Here is a 17,129-nt window from a genome sequence, read left to right on the forward strand (position 1 = left end):
ATGTGGAAATAAGGAAAAATAGCTATTTTTGTATTCTGCCAGTGTGGTTGGAAAAGGGGTGACACCGACTACAAGCTTGATGAATAAAGCACAGTACGTATTTAAACACTTAAGTAGTTCTGGAATGTGCAGTGAGGCAATAATGAAAACCTAGAATAATTGTTTGCCGCATCAGGTTCTTGACAAATGTACTCATCACTCCAATGTGGGTGTCTTGGTAGCTTGGAAGGCAAAGTGTTGTGCTCCTAAGCATAAGGGAACGGGTCTGATTCCTGCTGATTGCGCCTGCAATTTAATGAGGACAGAGAGCGAGAGCGCCAGTATACTATTGTGAACAGTATGAGAGAGAACACGAGTGGATAAACAGAGAAATAGCTGTTTTTGCCGTATGCTTGACTATTCTATTAAAGTCACGAGCAGCTAGTGATACAATCAGCTGCTGTTTTGTTTCAGCATTAGCAAGGCGGCAGTGGCTACGTTTAGTGGAGCCATGGTGTCCTTTGTTAAAACAGTGAACACAACGTGCGCTACAAGAACAGAAAAACTAAGAAGGGGCGTGGCACAAGAATCTTGGCACCTTTTCACTGGAATAAACGGCAGCGTTGTGACGCACTGCTTGATTTCTCCAGGCGCATTTATTCTAAAAGCCCGTTCAGCTACGAACGAAGTCTTCAGATTTTACACCCTTTTCATTGTTTCCATGCAACAGCGTGCATGCAATAGCCTCAACCACGCAGCAGCGTGTTTGAGGCTATTGCCACACATTTCCACGTTCTCTGCCATAGCGCTCACTATAGCACCTAATTTAGGTTAATGTTTTGTTTATGGTAAAGAACACAAAAAGACTAATCCACAATATCCCCTTACAGTGCATTATAAATATACTGTGGGGTTCGCGCATAATGTCCCACATTATATGTTATATTGCGGGCTCACATTTGTACAACAAACTCTTCATTTATACTTTACGAGTTCAGCTGCTGCATTATCCGCAATCAATAGCTAATAAATGTACAAAATTTCCATGAAACGACTGTCTAGGTTGGGCTCTTTATGACTGCAATCATCCGAACATGCCTGATTGTGTTCTCAAAATAAGGGTTGTAGCCCAGCTATTCGAATGACCTAATTGAATGCTTACATAAACATGGCTTTCTATCAGAACACAAAGAAATGTGAAACATCAAAATAAACATCACATTCCTCACCAAATATGTGTTCACAAGCCATCTGCTATCACAAATGCCTGTACTCAAATTATGCACCTGCAAGAACCGAGAAGTTATGATTCCACTCTGAACACAAAACCATACGCATGCATATCGTGCAGTTCAAATTGGCGTCCACAAATAAAAATGAAGGTGTCCAAGATTCAATATAAAACACACCTACAAGTAGTGTGTAGACCTGTCAGCATACGCAATTCAAGCCACTTTGTAGTTTCCCGTCATTAAAAGATATACCTGAAGAACCAAACAGGTAGCTAACTTTTCAAACAGATAGTACGTGAGAGAAGCAGATAAATCCCGCTGTTATGGCTTGTTCAACAACACGTGACGTATGCTTGCATGTTTAATTAGTAAGATAAACACATTTCACGATGCACAACATATAAAACAACACCTAAAGCTGCTGCAAACCACTGCAAATATACGTCAAAAGACAATATCGGTTCCTCGAAAACTATGCCCTCACCTTAGGGCAAAACGAACAGCAAATTAGCTCACAAACAATAAAACATGCATGGCCGCGATGAAGAGGCAATGAAACTATTGAATTTTCCTGTGTACTCTGGACACCGAACGCACAAAAAATGGAATAAGCTGAACACAGCAATTCAACATGTTCCACGTTTGTGTTCATTTAACATGAGTCATATGTAGATTACACCTGTATGGAATTACTTTTGAAGTTAACAATGTCATGAAACACGCGCAATCGACAGCACATGACACTCACGTACAAGGCACACTTTGTGCCTTTGCATGTTTCTTATTACAACCAAAACCTGGCACTGCCTTGCTGTGTTTCGATAGATAATTTCACAAATCCTGATAAACTCTCGCCCTCAAATCACAATAACAATTATATTACAATCTTTTATGCAGATAGTGATTAGGCCCCAGCTCATGCTCAGTCACCACTTTTGTGCGTCATGTTTCAAGTCGAGCACACTTGAAGACGTCTATTGCCAGTGCCCTTATTTCAGCCTATTAGCGGCAGCGCAAAATTGCTCATGAGAATATTTTGCTCGTATGAGTAGTTTAAGGACAGAGTACCCAGCACCACGTGCAAACAAAATTGGCAATCAAAAAGTACTGGGAGGAGCCTCCAAAAATGTGTTTGGTTTATAGGGGTCAATTTTGCTTGCAATAAATGAAAGGTTCATGGGTATAAGGTATGCCAATAACAACAGAAGGAGCAAAAGCCTGTCTGCAAGGTACTGAAAAGCTTCAATTTGGCTAACTCGGTTGCCTTTAGCACCATAACTAACTATCAGCATAACTGAAGAAAACCGTGCAAAAAACCAGACGGAGAAAGAATGAACGCATGACACAAGTGCTTGGTCGTGTGTTCATTCTTTTTTCGTCCTGATTTTCGCGCTGTTCCCTTATGCCTCATGTATTAACTGGCCCTTCAAGAAACCCTTCTGCCATGAAAGTTTGACAGAAGTTGTTTTGACAGTTGTATGTTAGCAGACTTTAAATTGTACTCATAATTTTGGTTAGATACGCTAAATGTTTACTGTATTCATATTGTTACGGGGAATAAAGTATACACTGGCGAGCAAATGCGTACTGGTGAGTATACTGGCGAGCTAATGCGTACAACGCTGCTGCTGTCCGAGCACGTTCACGTTCAGCACTTCGTCGTCGTCATCCTCAGGCATCTACTTAGCCCGTGACATTACCCGCCGGCGGCAGAAGCACCGTCCCGGTGCGATCAAGTCTCGAGGCGTGAGTAGTAAGATTTAAGCCGTGAGACGTGCACTATATCGGTCGGGACTGAAGCTGGTACTGACGTGGTATGGAGTGGAGCTATCTCATAGGTCACACTGGTGACCCTGCGTATGACGCGGTAGGGGCCAACGTAACGGGACATTAGTTTTTCGCAGAGACCAACACGACGTGATGGTAACCACAGCAAAACGAGTGAGCCCGGAGAGTACTGTACGTCGTGGTGGCGGCGATCGTAAGCACTCTTTTGGTTAAGCTGCGAGGCACATAAACGATCCCGGGCGACTTGGCGGGCAATGACAGCTCGGGCCAGGGCATCTCGAGCATAAGCAGTCGATGAGGGGGCGTCATAGTTTACCTACCAAACAGTAGGTAAAAAGGGGAAAATCCAGCTGTATCATGACGTGAACTGTTGTATGCGAAGACAACGAAAGGTAAGTGGATGTCCCAATCTTTGTGATCCTTGGAGACGTACATCGCTAACATATTCGTCAGGGTGCAGTTGAGGCGTTCCGTGAGGCCATTGGTTTGCGGATTGTATGCTGTAGTGAACTTGTGGTGGGTAGAGCAGGATCGCAGGAGCTCGTCGACTACTTTAGTTAGAAAACAGCTGCCGCGGTCGGTGATCAACTGACGAGGAGCACCATGACGCAGATTGATGTCATGAAGAATGAAATCGGCTACATCAGTAGCGCAGCTGGTGAGGAGGGTGCGTGTAACGGCATACCGCGTTGTGTAGTCGGTAGCAATAGCAATCCACTTATTACCGGTGGCCGACACGGGAAAGGGTCCTAGAAGATCGAGGCTGACACGGAAAAATGACTCATCTGGTACTTCAATGGGCTGGAGGGTACCAGCAGGTCTCAGAGCAGGCGTCTAGCGGCGCTGGCAGAGGTCGCATGCCGCAACGTACTGCAGCACAGAATGGTAGAGGCCAGGCCAAAAGAATCGGCGGCGAATGCGGTCATACTTGCGTGACACCCCTAGGTGTCCAGCGGAGGGGGCATCATGCAGCTGGGCCAAAACGTCTGAGCGAAGATGCACAGGAACAACGAGTGAAAGCTCAGCACCATCAGGGCGGGCGTTGTGGTGGTGCAAAATGTCGTTGTGAAGAACGGACAGTTGTAAAGAGTGGTCAGGGTGGGGAGAGTGTAGACCATTGACAATAGCACGCAAAGAGGGGTCGCGGCGTTGTTCAGCAGCTATGTCGGTGAAGTAGGTGTTTGAAAGAACGAGGGCCTCTTGCTCATCTTCCCTCGCGTCAGGGGGATCGACTGGGTAACGGGACAAGCAGTCGGCATCCTTTTGAAGTTGTCCGGATTTATAGGATACGGAAAAAGTGTACTCTTGTAAGCGCAGTGCCCAGCGACCAGACGTCCCGTAGGGTCCTTGAGTGAGGAGAGCCAGCAAAGCGCATGGTGGTCCGTAATAACTGAGAATGGTCGGCCATACAGGTACGGTCAGAATTTCGCAATGGCCCAGACGAGAGCTAAGCACTCGCGTTCTGTGATTGAATAATTTTGTTCCGAGCACGACAACAGTCGGCTTGCATACGCGACGACGCGGTGCATGCCTTGTTGCCGCTGCGCCAGCACTGCGCTTATGCTGTGGCCACTAGCGTCAGTACGAAGCTCCGTGGCGGCAGATGGATCGAAGTGTGCTAGGACTGGTGGATAGGTGAGAATGTCAACGAGCGACGACAAGGCGTTTGCTTGCTGTTGGCCCCAGGTGAATGCGACATCCGTTTTGAGGAGGCAGGTTAGAGGACGGGCTACTTCAGCAAACTTCTCGACAAAACGACGGAAATAGGAGCACAGTCCCAGAAAACTTCGAACGTCCTAGGCTGAGCGAGTGTGGGGAAGTCGCGAACTGCTCGGACTTTCGCAGGGTCTGGTTGAACGCCCGCAGCGTCAACAAGATGGCCGAGTACGCATATTTGGCGTTGCCCAAAGCGACATTTGGACGAGTTAAGCTGTAAGTTGGCACGTCGAAAAACATGAAGCACTGTGGACAGACGGGTAAGATGGTCATCTAAAGTAGTCGAAAAAACAATAACGTCGTCAAGATAGCAGAGGCAGATGGTCCACTTCATGCCTCGAAGGAGAGAGTCCATTATGCGCTCAAATGTCGCGGGGGCATTGCATAATCCAAAAGGCATCATCTTGAACTGATAAAGTCCATCAGGAGTCACGAAGGCCGTCTTCACTCTGTCTTTGTCGTCCACAGCGATCTGCCAGTAGCCTGAGCGAAGGTCTATTGAAGGGAAATATTTGGCGCCGTGCAAGCAATCGAGTGCATCATCTATGCGCGGTAGGGGATAGACATCTTTCTTGGTAATATGGTTGAGATGGCGGTAATCAACACAGAATCTCCAGCTATTGTCCTTTTTTTTAACAAGTACAACGGGTGAGGACCAGGGACTAGATGAGGGTTCGATTATGCCCTTATCAAGCATTTTATCGACTTTTCGCTGTATAATAGCACGCTCCGGGGCTGACACACGGTAGGGTCGTCGGCGAATGGGTCGAGCGTCACCGGTGTCAATGCGATGGGTTACCACGGATGTCTGGCCCAAATTGCGGTCGCCGAAGTCAAAGATGTCCTGATAAGAAGCAAGCACACGGCAGAAAGCAGAGACTTGTTCAGAGGTGAGCTTGTCAGATAGCATTGGCTTGAAAAGGTTGGAACAGGAACGTGACGAGAACGACGTTGATGAAAAATGTGGTGGCGAATCGGTGGTTAGGGCGGAAACTGTGTGGTCGACCAATGGTGTCAGATGCGCAAGTGACATGCCGCGAGGAATAACTTGCGCTGAAAAGCCAAAATTGAGGACGGGAAATGAAGTTCGGTTGTCCTTAACGGTAACCACCGTGTTGGGGAGTGCAACATTGCGTGTCATGGCGACGTCAGAAATTGGGGCAGCAACATATTCACCATCGGGCACTGCAGGATATGGCGAGAGTGGGACTTGGACTGCGGCTTGCGGCGGAAGTCTGAGGAAATCGACAGAGCGTAGAGGAGGTGGGCTGGTAGAGACGGTCTCCGAAAAGGATGGTAGTTCGAGCCGAAGAAGACCTTTGGAACAGTCAATCAGCGCAGCGTGTGAAGTCAGAAAGTCGAGTCTAAGGATCAGGTCATGAGGGCAATTTTCCAGTACAGCGAACAGAACTGAAGTTTGATGCTCAGAAATTGTTAATCGCGCAGTGCACATTCCAGGCACAGCAGGAGTACTCCCATCCGCTGTACGAACGGTTGTGCAATCGCAGGCGTCAGAACTTTTTGAAGGCGGTGGCGGAGGTCTGAGCTCATCACAGATATTTGTGCATCGGTATCAATAGGAGCAGTTATAGGTAAACCGTCAACGAGAATTGTAAGAAGGTTGCACCGCTCGTCGGGAGTGATCAGAGGATTTGCAGTCCGAGTCGTGTAAGCTGCTTCACCTCCGCGGGCTACACCGGCTAGTTTTCCGAGCGAAGGTCTTAGGGAGACCGAGAACGGTGGGGTTGAGGTGTCCGGGACTGGCGACGCACGGGCGATGGCGAGCGGCTGGTCCGACGTTCTGGATTATGCTCTGCACCTGTCTCAGCACGGTAGGACGGGGCATAAGGTGCACGTTCAGAGCGAGGCCGCCAATCATAGAAGCTCGGTCGAGGTGATGAGGTCTAACGGCTGCGGCAATGGCGAGTGATGTGTCCTATCAGATGGCACGTAAAACATATGGGCCGATCATCATGAGTGCGCCATTCAGCTGGGTTTCGTCATGGCGCGAACGTATGGTTCGGAGTGGCAGCCGCAAGGACTGGAGCCGAGCTGGAAGTAGCAGGGGCATTTCGATGCGGTGGCAAAATGCCCATGTTCGCGATCTCTTGGCGAACCACGGCCTGTATCATTGAAACAGCATCGAGGTTGTGTCCTGGCGCGCTGACGCTAGACATAGCGGGAGCCATAGCCTCGAGTTCCCGACGGACTATTCTGGTGACGTTTTCTGGCGCTGGTGGTTGGTGCAGTGTGGGCAAATCTTCGCAAGAGGACGTAGCCGCCGTGTTAAGAAGGCGGTCAAATCGGTGAACTATGCGCCTACTTTTTGCCTGTTCGAAGCGACGACATGCTTCGATGACCGACTCCACCGTCGAGCAGTCCTTGCACAGAAGAAAATTGAAGGCGTCATCCGCAATTCCTTTCAGGATGTGTCCGACTTTGTCCTCGTCGAGCATGTCTTTGTCGACCTTGCGGCACAAAGCCAACACGTCCTGGATGTACGCGATTTACGGCTCTGGGGATGTCTTGGCACGAGTCGCAAGCTCTTTCTTTGCGGCCACTTGACGTCCGATGGGTTTCCCAAATAGATAGCGCAATTTCTGCTTACAGACGTCCCAGCTAGCCAGAGTTTTGCCTTGCCATGCAAGTAGGAGGTGATGTTCGCCAACATAAGCGCCGGATCCCAATGGTTGCTGCTGCTGACGCGCTCATATTGAACCAGCCAGTCATCGACGTCTATGCCACTTGTGCCGTTGAATGGGCCTGGGTCACGAGGTTGCACCACAACGATTGGCTGCGGGGCAGACGGATCTTGTTGACATTGAGTAGCCTGGTCAGTCATCGTGGTACTGCAATGCGCCATCCGCTGCGAAGATCCAGCTCGTTGGGCTGTATAGCGAGTGGTACCCCGCACCTTCCACCAATGATGTTACGGGGAATAAAGTATACACAGGCGAGCAAATGCGTACTAGCGAATATACTGGCGAGCTAATGCGTACAGCGCTGCTGCAGTCCGAGCACGTTCACGTTGAGCACTTCGTCGTCGTCATCCTCAGGCATCTACTTAGCCTGTGACAATATAGCGTTCGATTATACCATAAAAATTCCTAAGGAACTGCACCGATTTTTTTTTTCACTTGGCTATTCATAAGCCTTCTCTGTGGTTGAAGACCATCGACAAGTGCTTCGCCTCACAAATTCCCTTATTAGAAATTTTCTGTGCGTATTATTTTCACGCGCTAGACATAAAAGCTACCTGAAGTTGTCATTTATGACTCCAACAATCTTGCACATATCTAATACACTGTATGATAGCAAAGCGTGCAAAGTGCAGAAAGAACTTGAAACAACCCATATGTGGCCTAGACAGCAAATTAAAGTTTCATGAAATTTTTGTGTCGAGATGCCAGATAAACATTAAAGCTGCAGTGACAGCACCCATGTACGGCACGATTCAGAGCACACACACGCCGCAAATAACTCATACCCCGCAGGCTCATACCCCGACCGGTATCTCCTGAGCAAACTTCATCAACTGTGGTTACGATCAAGCCGTTCGGATGCGACACGGTCACCACAGTATATTCCCAGCGGCAACGCAGCGTACACGTCGCAGAACATGTCGAATAACGGCAATAAAGTTTATCACCTCAGATTGTGTCATCACCCAGTACTTCTCGCGAATGAACCACGAACACGGAACGCATACAAATCACAAATGCTGTTTGCAGCGATCGAACACGTTTGGCGATAAGTATGTGTCATCCGAAGATGACACCTGCAGATGTTGACGTTCCGGTTCCCAAATCGAAGCGAACGATGGCACGAAACACACGAAATCAGTGGTCTCCGAACTTCGCGTAAACACAACTTTCCGCCAGGTTCCTTCGGCGATCGCAGCCAGTGAGGAGGGCTGGAAGGTTGCGCCGGCTTACTGCCTTTAGATGAATATATCCGCCGATGCTCATTCAGTCTAGTGCTAATTGCAATAAAGTCCAAATAAGCTTCTTTTACGCGGCTGTTGACTAGGTCTTGCCACTCACTTTGTCGTTTCAGCCGAGCGCCATGTTTCACGACCAGCGACCGGATCGTGTGATGACAGCACAGGCCACCGTTTTTTTAACCAATCAGCAACCTAGAGCGCTTGTGGGCTCGTCAATCATTCGAAATATTTCGTAAAGCTTATCGTAAACCAGGTGGACCCACATTCCACTCGTCTTCTCTGGCGCTTTCTCTATAGCTCTTTCTACGACCTAGTACGTGCTTTGAAAAGTCATCACTGATTGAGACGCGTATGCCTTTAAATTTGTAGTTTCACATAATTTGCAGTTTTTTCGAAGTCGTATAATTGAGGAATAACCAGTCGCGCCCTCGACTGTCTTTTTCCATTTCGGCGCATGCGCTCTACGCTGTTAGGCAAAAAAAAAAAACGATTACTGAAAAAACGTTGTCACGTACCACTTTGGCCAGGTCTTCTTGCGTTTCCTTATCTTGCTCATGCAGGCCTAAAATACGAAGAATATTGATGCGCTGCTGATTTTCCATTTTGTTAACCATTCCAGATAGTGCCGCAAAAACCTCGTTTATTTTGGTTGCTCTATAGTGTGCGTCATCAATTTTAGAAAGAGAGGAATCGAGTTTAGCCCCGCCGCGGTGGTCTAGTGGCTAAGGTACTCGGCTGCTGACCCGCAGATTCCGGGTTCGACTCCTGGCTGCGGCGGCTGCATTTCCAATGGAGGCGGAAGTGATGTAGGCCCGTGTGCTCAGATTTGCGTGCACGTTAAAGAACCCCAGGTGGTCAAACTTTCCGGAGCCCTCCACTACGGCGTCTCTCATAATCATATGGTGGTTTTGGGACGTCAAACCCCACATATCAATCAATCAATCAATCGGTGTCGAGTTTAGCTAGGCGGTCTTCGATATTTTGTATGGCAGTGCTATTTTCTTTTACTTCCTTTTGGACTGATCTGTCGTCTCGTTCCATATCAGCTGACGTCTTCAAGTGCTCTTTCAAAGTTTGTAAAATCTGCTCAAGTTTGTCATCTGAAGTCGAGCTCGGGCCTGAACTTAACTCGACATCATCACTTGTGACAAGCCTAAGAAGTACAGACCAGGAATCACGAACAATCACGAAAAAAGTGCGCAAACACGGCACGACAGAAATGGACAGGCACATTATCTTGTTTTGTGTCTGGCTGTCACTACAGTGCCTAGAAATAAACTGCCTAGTGTACTGACCGCGGGCTAAGAGATGGCCCCGCAGCTGATGACTGCCGCCAACGCCCGCATGGTGCGCTGCTGTGCGAGTAGGTGCATTTGCGTTCAATCCTTGCGCCCGCAAGCGCTGGGAAGCTTTCAGGAGGCCGAGACGCGCAAGGCCAACAATTTTCCAGCATTTTCGGAGTGTTTTTTACATAATGCTTTATTGTATAAGAACTACTCGATTGCTTTCACTGTACTAGCGCTTTTAAATAGCAAATGAAGGTGATTTTGTGGCATACGTTTCGCCATCCGCTACTGCCCGCAAAAAAAAAAGAGGCAGATCCCACGTAACTTAGAAACCAATGCTATGCAAGGTGACTCTGTAGTAAATTTTTATTAGGTGAAACATTACGAAGTCACGCTAAATATATGCGAGAAATCGGATAGTAAACAATAGAACCATCATCGGCGTTTCACAAACATTTGGCTCTTCTTACAAAGTATTTCGAAGACTTGGTGTGGCTCTGTAGTAGAATACTTGGTTTCCACACAGATTGCTTGGCTTCGATACCTCTGCTAGGACACAAACGTTTATTATTTGCATTTGTAGGGCCAACGTTGTCAATGCCACCTTAACGCTCACGCTTTAAAAAGATGTGGCGAGAAGGGTTTTGTAGCGTACGTGACGGGATTGTGAAATTGTTCATGTCAGGACTAGCTAGTCATAATCATCAAACCATCTTACCCACCCACACTAATTTTGGTTTACCTTACGTTAAGGGGGTGGGGGTGATTGTGAGGGCACCCAAACGTGGGCGATTTGATAGATAGATAGATATATAGATAGATAGATAGGTAGATAGATAGATAGATAAACATATAGATAGGTAGATAGGTGCTCAAAGTGGTTGCAGTACACATGAGAAATAATTTTAAATACCATGCACAATATAAACACAAGAGTTGTTTTTAAAATGTGCTTGGTTCTTGAGAGCAAGAATTTTGACAGAAGACCCAAAAACTTTTGCATCTTAGCCTGCATTTCATTAGGATTCAAGTGAAAACAAAGAATGATAACATGTAAATAAACAATCTGACACTCGCCGCATATGATACTCAAAACGTCATTGGAAAGAGAGTCCGACGTTGAAAAGGGAGATAAAGTGTGTGAATGAAATTCGAAAAGGTGCTTTTCATTTTTTTAAAATAAACATTAATATTTTGAATAATGCTTAAACGGCGATTTCGTTCCCGACACCGTGCACCCTAGTCCGAAAAGATAGTTCGATGGAGTCACTCTCAGAATGCTTTTCTCACACGATAGCCTTCGGAGTATGCCTTCTGTTTGCCTTTTGATCCTACTTTTTCATTCAGGAAACCGTGCTGGATTTGTTAGTGCGGGGAACAAGGAACCTTTTTCTTGTGTGACAGATAACTTTTTTGACACAGTGGCACAATACACGTCTTTTCTTTGCATTGCCGCTTAGCTTTTAACATCTCAGGGTGTTGCAGTGTACATACGGCGCCGTCGAACGTCATAGTAAATAAGATGGCAGCTATCACACACTGATTTTAAGCGTTGCGAGGCTCCGGCAGCAACAGGACGACAGGAATTTCGTGCAATCATGCACCCTCTTGACACGCAGCGCCGCCTGTGGCATCTGAGTGCAGTCATCACATGCGGGGCCACCTTCTCCCGTACAAAATGCGCGCGCTCAGCACACTAGGCAGTATATTTCTAGACACTGTACTGTCACTTCCATCAAACGCGTGCTCCTTTTTTTTATACTCTCCAAGTATTCAAAGCTGCTTTGCAGAAGCTTTCCATGGACGTCTGCTACGCCAGAGGGTCGTCTTTATCGTCACCTAGCTCACTTTGATTTCAGGATTTCGCGAAGACAAAATGAGGGTCGCGCTAAAACCATCTCTCTATTTTTCTGTTTGTTTTGCACGTGTGGTGATGTTACGTCATGCTAAAACTCATTTTATGTTAGCTCACGCAAACACCGCAGAACTAAATAACTGCCCCGTGTTTCCTGAGAAGCACTATAGCACGGAAACCCCACCCGGTGAATTTCTCTCGTTTTATTACATGGTCACACATCTTAGCGTAAGCGTATGATTGTTATCGCATTACGGTTTTATCAAAATACCGTAATGCATGGAACATGCGACGTAGCTCTCACAATACCATTTTATCACTGCTCTTGTATAATTCTGCTGAATACTTCTGCAGTCATAGCAACAGCTCCTGGTTTTTGTAATAAGATTATTCTAAAGAAAGGAACATGCGTCTAGCTTTACAATCCAGTCTTAGGGTCACCACTATAATCTGGAATATGCCGGAGTGCAGCAGCACAGCATCATTAAAGTGTAAGTTATCTGCTCGCCGTAAACAGTGGAAGACATTGGTGGCACACCGTCAAACACTTCATGCATCATTTTTTTGCGTAGTTTCATGAATGTGGTGCACCTGGAGTGTTGTTTACTTGTACTTGGAAAGATAGCACACGAATTATCGCTTACAGCCATGAATAGATTACGTTTATTTTTCTAGCTACGGTCATTGACAAAACGCGAGCGTTTCACTTCTCACAGGGCACCCGATGTCTGTTCAGACACGGCAGCGCGTAAGCGTTGTAACAGACACCCGTGGAACTGGACGAGGAGATGCAGCGAATTAGTCGCTATCATCGCATACTCTCGATGTTAGACGCTTCGCGTGCTACCTTGTTGTCATCAGCACACACAACTTTCTTTTCTTGTTTTTCTGTTGGCTTTCGCGTGGCCTCCTCCGCACGGCATCAAAAGCGTCCGTGTGATGACAAGGCGATCCTAAGCCTAATCGCACGTACACAGGGAGATTGTGGACAACTCAACAGATCATTTCAAAGATCACAAGTTTATTTTTCGCGCATTGACAAATGAAAGTACATCACGGTAGCATGCTGCTGACAACTAGACACTTGAAATCAGGTGGACTGTCTGGCAATATTTGAGGCTCACTGCACCGTAAGCAATTTTTAATGTGCAGTGGTACTGAGCATATTATATCGAGACGTAGGTGATGCGAGTCTGGATGTTTCTTTCTTACTTTTACTGGCAAGCTACATGGATTATGTCAAGTTGAGAAGTCACTGAACATCAATGAAAGATATCTTGAGCTAAATAAAAACCACTACATTGCGATGAGCATCACTTTTTTGAATCAATAAAAAAGTGATCATATTCGTTCTATCATGTCATTGCAATCAGGGCGGCTAGCATCAGTATGTGACACTAAGCACGTAGCAAGCTTGTGCTAACAGTGACTGCGTTAAGCACTATATCGCGCGTTATTCGATCATTTGAAGTGCGCTTCGGGAAACCACGCTTTTCTTGCATCAACCTCCGCATTTGTGACAGGAACAGTCTTGGGGCTCTTCAAGAAATATAGTCATGCTGCCGTCAGCTCCATAGAGCTTCTGTCCATTGGGGTCAAAGCAATCTTGCAGCTGAATCTCGCGTCGGTTCATGTATGTCTCGCGGCAGCAGTTGCACTCCTGCAAAAAGAGGCATCGAAGGAGTATGCTCGGCGGTTGTTGACGTAGCGCCGACAAATTATTGATCTCTAATCGTTGATTCAGATTAAGATGTGTATGATAATAATAATAATAATAATAATAATAATAATAATACGTTTATTTCATCATCATTGTGTACATGATGACAGGGGCCCGCAGTAAAAACTGCGAAATCCAAGGATCGTTCCAATGAAAACTCCAACCAAAAAAAAAACAGAACATTCACTATGAAGTCAGCGGCGTGCATGACCACTCACAATGTTGGGCACATACCTCTGACAGCACTTCACCATGTTACCTCTTTAGTCTTATACTCGCTATACACTCCACGGAGCATAGTATTTACCCATACAATTTGACCTATACTTATTATACTGGCTGATCCGTGCTGTAGAAACTATGCGACGTCGTCAGATGTGTACTGATGCGCCACACCAAGGCTATTTTGACCACCAGTTATTTGTTACCAAAATATCTTCTTAATAGTTCATACATTACCTCTCTGTTGCAATCGTTTGCACTCGTTCATTAAAAGGCAGTTGGCATTATGTTGTTGCCGCGAGAATTGAAGTATGCATATGTTGTTACATTAGACGACGGATAGCTTACGCAGAGAATTTATGGTTGCACCAATTATGCTTGCTGCCAAGTGGAGGCACTTTTTTATCATTCATTAAAATTGACGATATCGCTAGAGACGTTTGGAAACCATGCAACAAAAGAAGCAGAAGTCACAGCACGAGACCTTTGCTCTACAAACAAAATACTAAAATTCTTGCTCTCATGCATTCGTTTTGACTTGCTTTCAGCCCTTGATACTATAATTAACAGCGTCCTCTTTGCACGGGCAGCATGAACGCTTCCGTGGAAGTACGGTACTCTACACCACCTAATATTACTTATCGATGAACACATTCATTAAAACGGGATAGACAGGGCGCAGCGTAGTCATTGAAGTCACATGTTGAACGAAGTACATATGTTATTAACGAAAAATATACATGCGAGCGCGAATCTCTGACGTGGTTTTTTTTAAGACTCGTGTCATCTTGGCTCTCTTTCATCTGCTTTTTTTCACTGGGTATTATATTTCAAGACTGTTTTTTTCTGAATTAGACAGTCGTACTGCCAGAATAATTGTCAAATAATAATGTTCTGAAATCGTTGCTAATACAATGACTGCCCATCTTAACAGTTTTCTTTCATCGTCACCACGTTGTCATCTTGCTTGCTTGGATTCTTTCCCTCACCTTTTTTCAACCTTTGCAACTCTATCGCGTTAGTGTTCCGGTGTATCAGCTTTACCTCACTCGTCCTTTCATTGTTCAAATGCGTTTCTTGCTCCCCTACGAAACCTACCTTTACTATGAATGACAGTAAGCCTTCTTTTCACATTTCTCGCGTCTGATAGACATAGCTTTCACCATGGGCGTTTGCGAGTGGATGAAGGCAGCCTAAACACACCACCACCCTTCCTCCCACGGTGTGTCTATTTCGAAAATAATCTTTGATGTGGATAAATTCGAAATGAAGAAATGACGAGCTGCCCACAGCACTATGTCTTCGGTCACTAACTTTCAAAGGTGAGGATGAAGAGCAAACAGCATCGTCAGCACACGGCCGCTAATATTGTGAAAAACCAACTTGCTCATAGCCTTGCACATTTAAAAGATCGCGGGACAAATAATGTTGAGTGAAGGGAGGGAGCAGACTTGGCGCCCCCTCTGCCTCCCTCCTGCCCCCTCGCTCACGTGCTTATGAATCGTACGCCTAGCGTTGGGTGAATGACGATGTTGTTTATTGCTGGCTATAAAATTACGCTGATGTGTATTCATTAACAAACCTCGTTATTCCACGAGCTTTTCTGACCCTTTCTGTGCTTTCGATTTGTTTACTAAGCGAAGTAGGTCAGTATTCACAAATAAATCTCGTAAACATATCACACCCTGTTACAATCTTGGTGCCCTTATAATGCACGTGGAGTGTAATAAACTGAAAGAAAACATAACGACACTGTTGGTTTGTCAATGCGCGCGTAACTGCCCGTCTTGGATAAAAAATTATGATGCTCCTAAATATTTCAGTCACTGATCGACTTAGCCCTACCCTCTAACATCCTTCAACCTGGGTTCAGTAAAAAAGTCGAATGCCTTTGTTTTCGAAAATACAGTGTAAATAAGCGGTGAAACCCAACACAGTGTTTGAATACCTCTCTGTTTTGACAGGGAACAACTAATTTGTCAGAAGCATAGAACAATCTAACTCAATGTGTTAGAAAATTTTAACTGCTATGTCTTGTTCATTTTGCCTTGCAATTTTACTAATTTGCTTAGGTGAAGGCTTTGCCTAAAATAAGCCTATTGTTTCTGAAAACTTTCCACCACTTTATTCTGCCTTGTATGATTACTGCAATTATCTTTGAAATTTTTTACTGAAAGACACCGAAGCGAAACACTGCATTGAATTAAACTAATAAAGCTGGTTATCATAAACTGACGTACGTTGACTTCCTATTATTAAGTTTTGCATCGCAGTAGAACGCTGCCATGAGACAAAGTAGCGTCAAGATAAAAGTTTTATCGTAAAAAAAGCTTCAGTTTCAGTCATCTACATTGGTTGCATGAATTTCCATTTAATACTGACTGCCTGTGGTGGTTTATTGTGAACTCAATATAACACGGCTCAACATTACTTAAACCATAAGAAATTGCGTGACGTATTGGTGAGGCCACAATGACCCAGTGTGTTAATTCTGATGCAGCGCCACAAATGCCTCCCAGTGAACAACTTTTCGTACTAATCTAATCTTGATTGATTGATTGATTGATTGATTGATTGATTGATGTGTGGGGTTTAACGTCCCTAAACCACTATATGATTATGAGAGACGCCGTAGTGGAGGGCTCCGGAAATTTAGACCACCTGGGGTTCTTTAACGTGCACCCAAATCTGAGCACACGGGCCTACAACATTTTCGCCTCCATCGGAAATGCAGCCGCCGCAGCCGGGATCTGAACCCGCGCCGTGCGGGTCAGCAGCCGAGTACCTTAGCCAATAGACCACCGCGGCGGGACAATCTAATCTTTGTTCCTTGGTTTAAGTGTAGGCAACAGAAATTCTGTTCAACTTACCCTTCTATTTTGCGTTGCATTACCTTCCTGAATTTTCATGCATTTATTCGCACTTCTATATCATAAAATAACTCACACATTCAAATACGTCAAGTCAGTATGCACCTTTCTGCGCAATGCACATTGCTTTCAAAGGCAACTTTCTGAAACTTTTGATGTTTATTCGTCTTCATGTGTCTAAGTCGCGCATTCGGGTATTATTTTTCAAACAACTAGGTCACTCTTCAAGCTTATTTTGTCCTTAACCTAATGCCCCTTGACTTAGTGTTATGTGTTGTTTCTATTGGCAAACTTCAATGTCTCTTGTCAATGCTTTGTTTATATACATATTTCAAATTCCTTTAAGATTACTCGTCAACACAAAATTTTGGACATTAAGCAAAGTAGTGGGATACGAAGCAAAGGCCGCAAACCCTGGCTGGTCCAAGGAACGTGTTCTGCTTTTATTATGTTGCTCTGACATGCATGCTAAGATTGTAGGTGAGCACCTTGCCCCGTTGCGATACGAACAAAAACAA

At 45.6% G+C, this 17,129-nt stretch overlaps 1 protein-coding gene across 2 annotated transcripts in view; it reads right to left on the bottom strand.

Annotated features, from left to right (window-relative positions):
* Nucleotides 1-12,800: 12,800 nt before the first annotated feature.
* The window catches only part of Pburs (bursicon subunit partner of burs), a 63,774-nt gene continuing 59,445 nt past the window's right edge, over nucleotides 12,801-17,129 (bottom strand). For both annotated transcript variants that reach the window (XM_037429607.2, XM_075877001.1), the window contains one exon: nucleotides 12,801-13,459. In XM_037429607.2, the coding sequence (XP_037285504.2) occupies nucleotides 13,301-13,459 (159 nt within the window). In that variant the 3' untranslated portion in view covers nucleotides 12,801-13,300. The remainder of the gene's footprint in view (nucleotides 13,460-17,129) is intronic.

Source organism: Rhipicephalus microplus, chromosome 1 (assembly GCF_043290135.1).
Source record: "Rhipicephalus microplus isolate Deutch F79 chromosome 1, USDA_Rmic, whole genome shotgun sequence".
Taxonomy (NCBI): domain Eukaryota; kingdom Metazoa; phylum Arthropoda; class Arachnida; order Ixodida; family Ixodidae; genus Rhipicephalus; species Rhipicephalus microplus.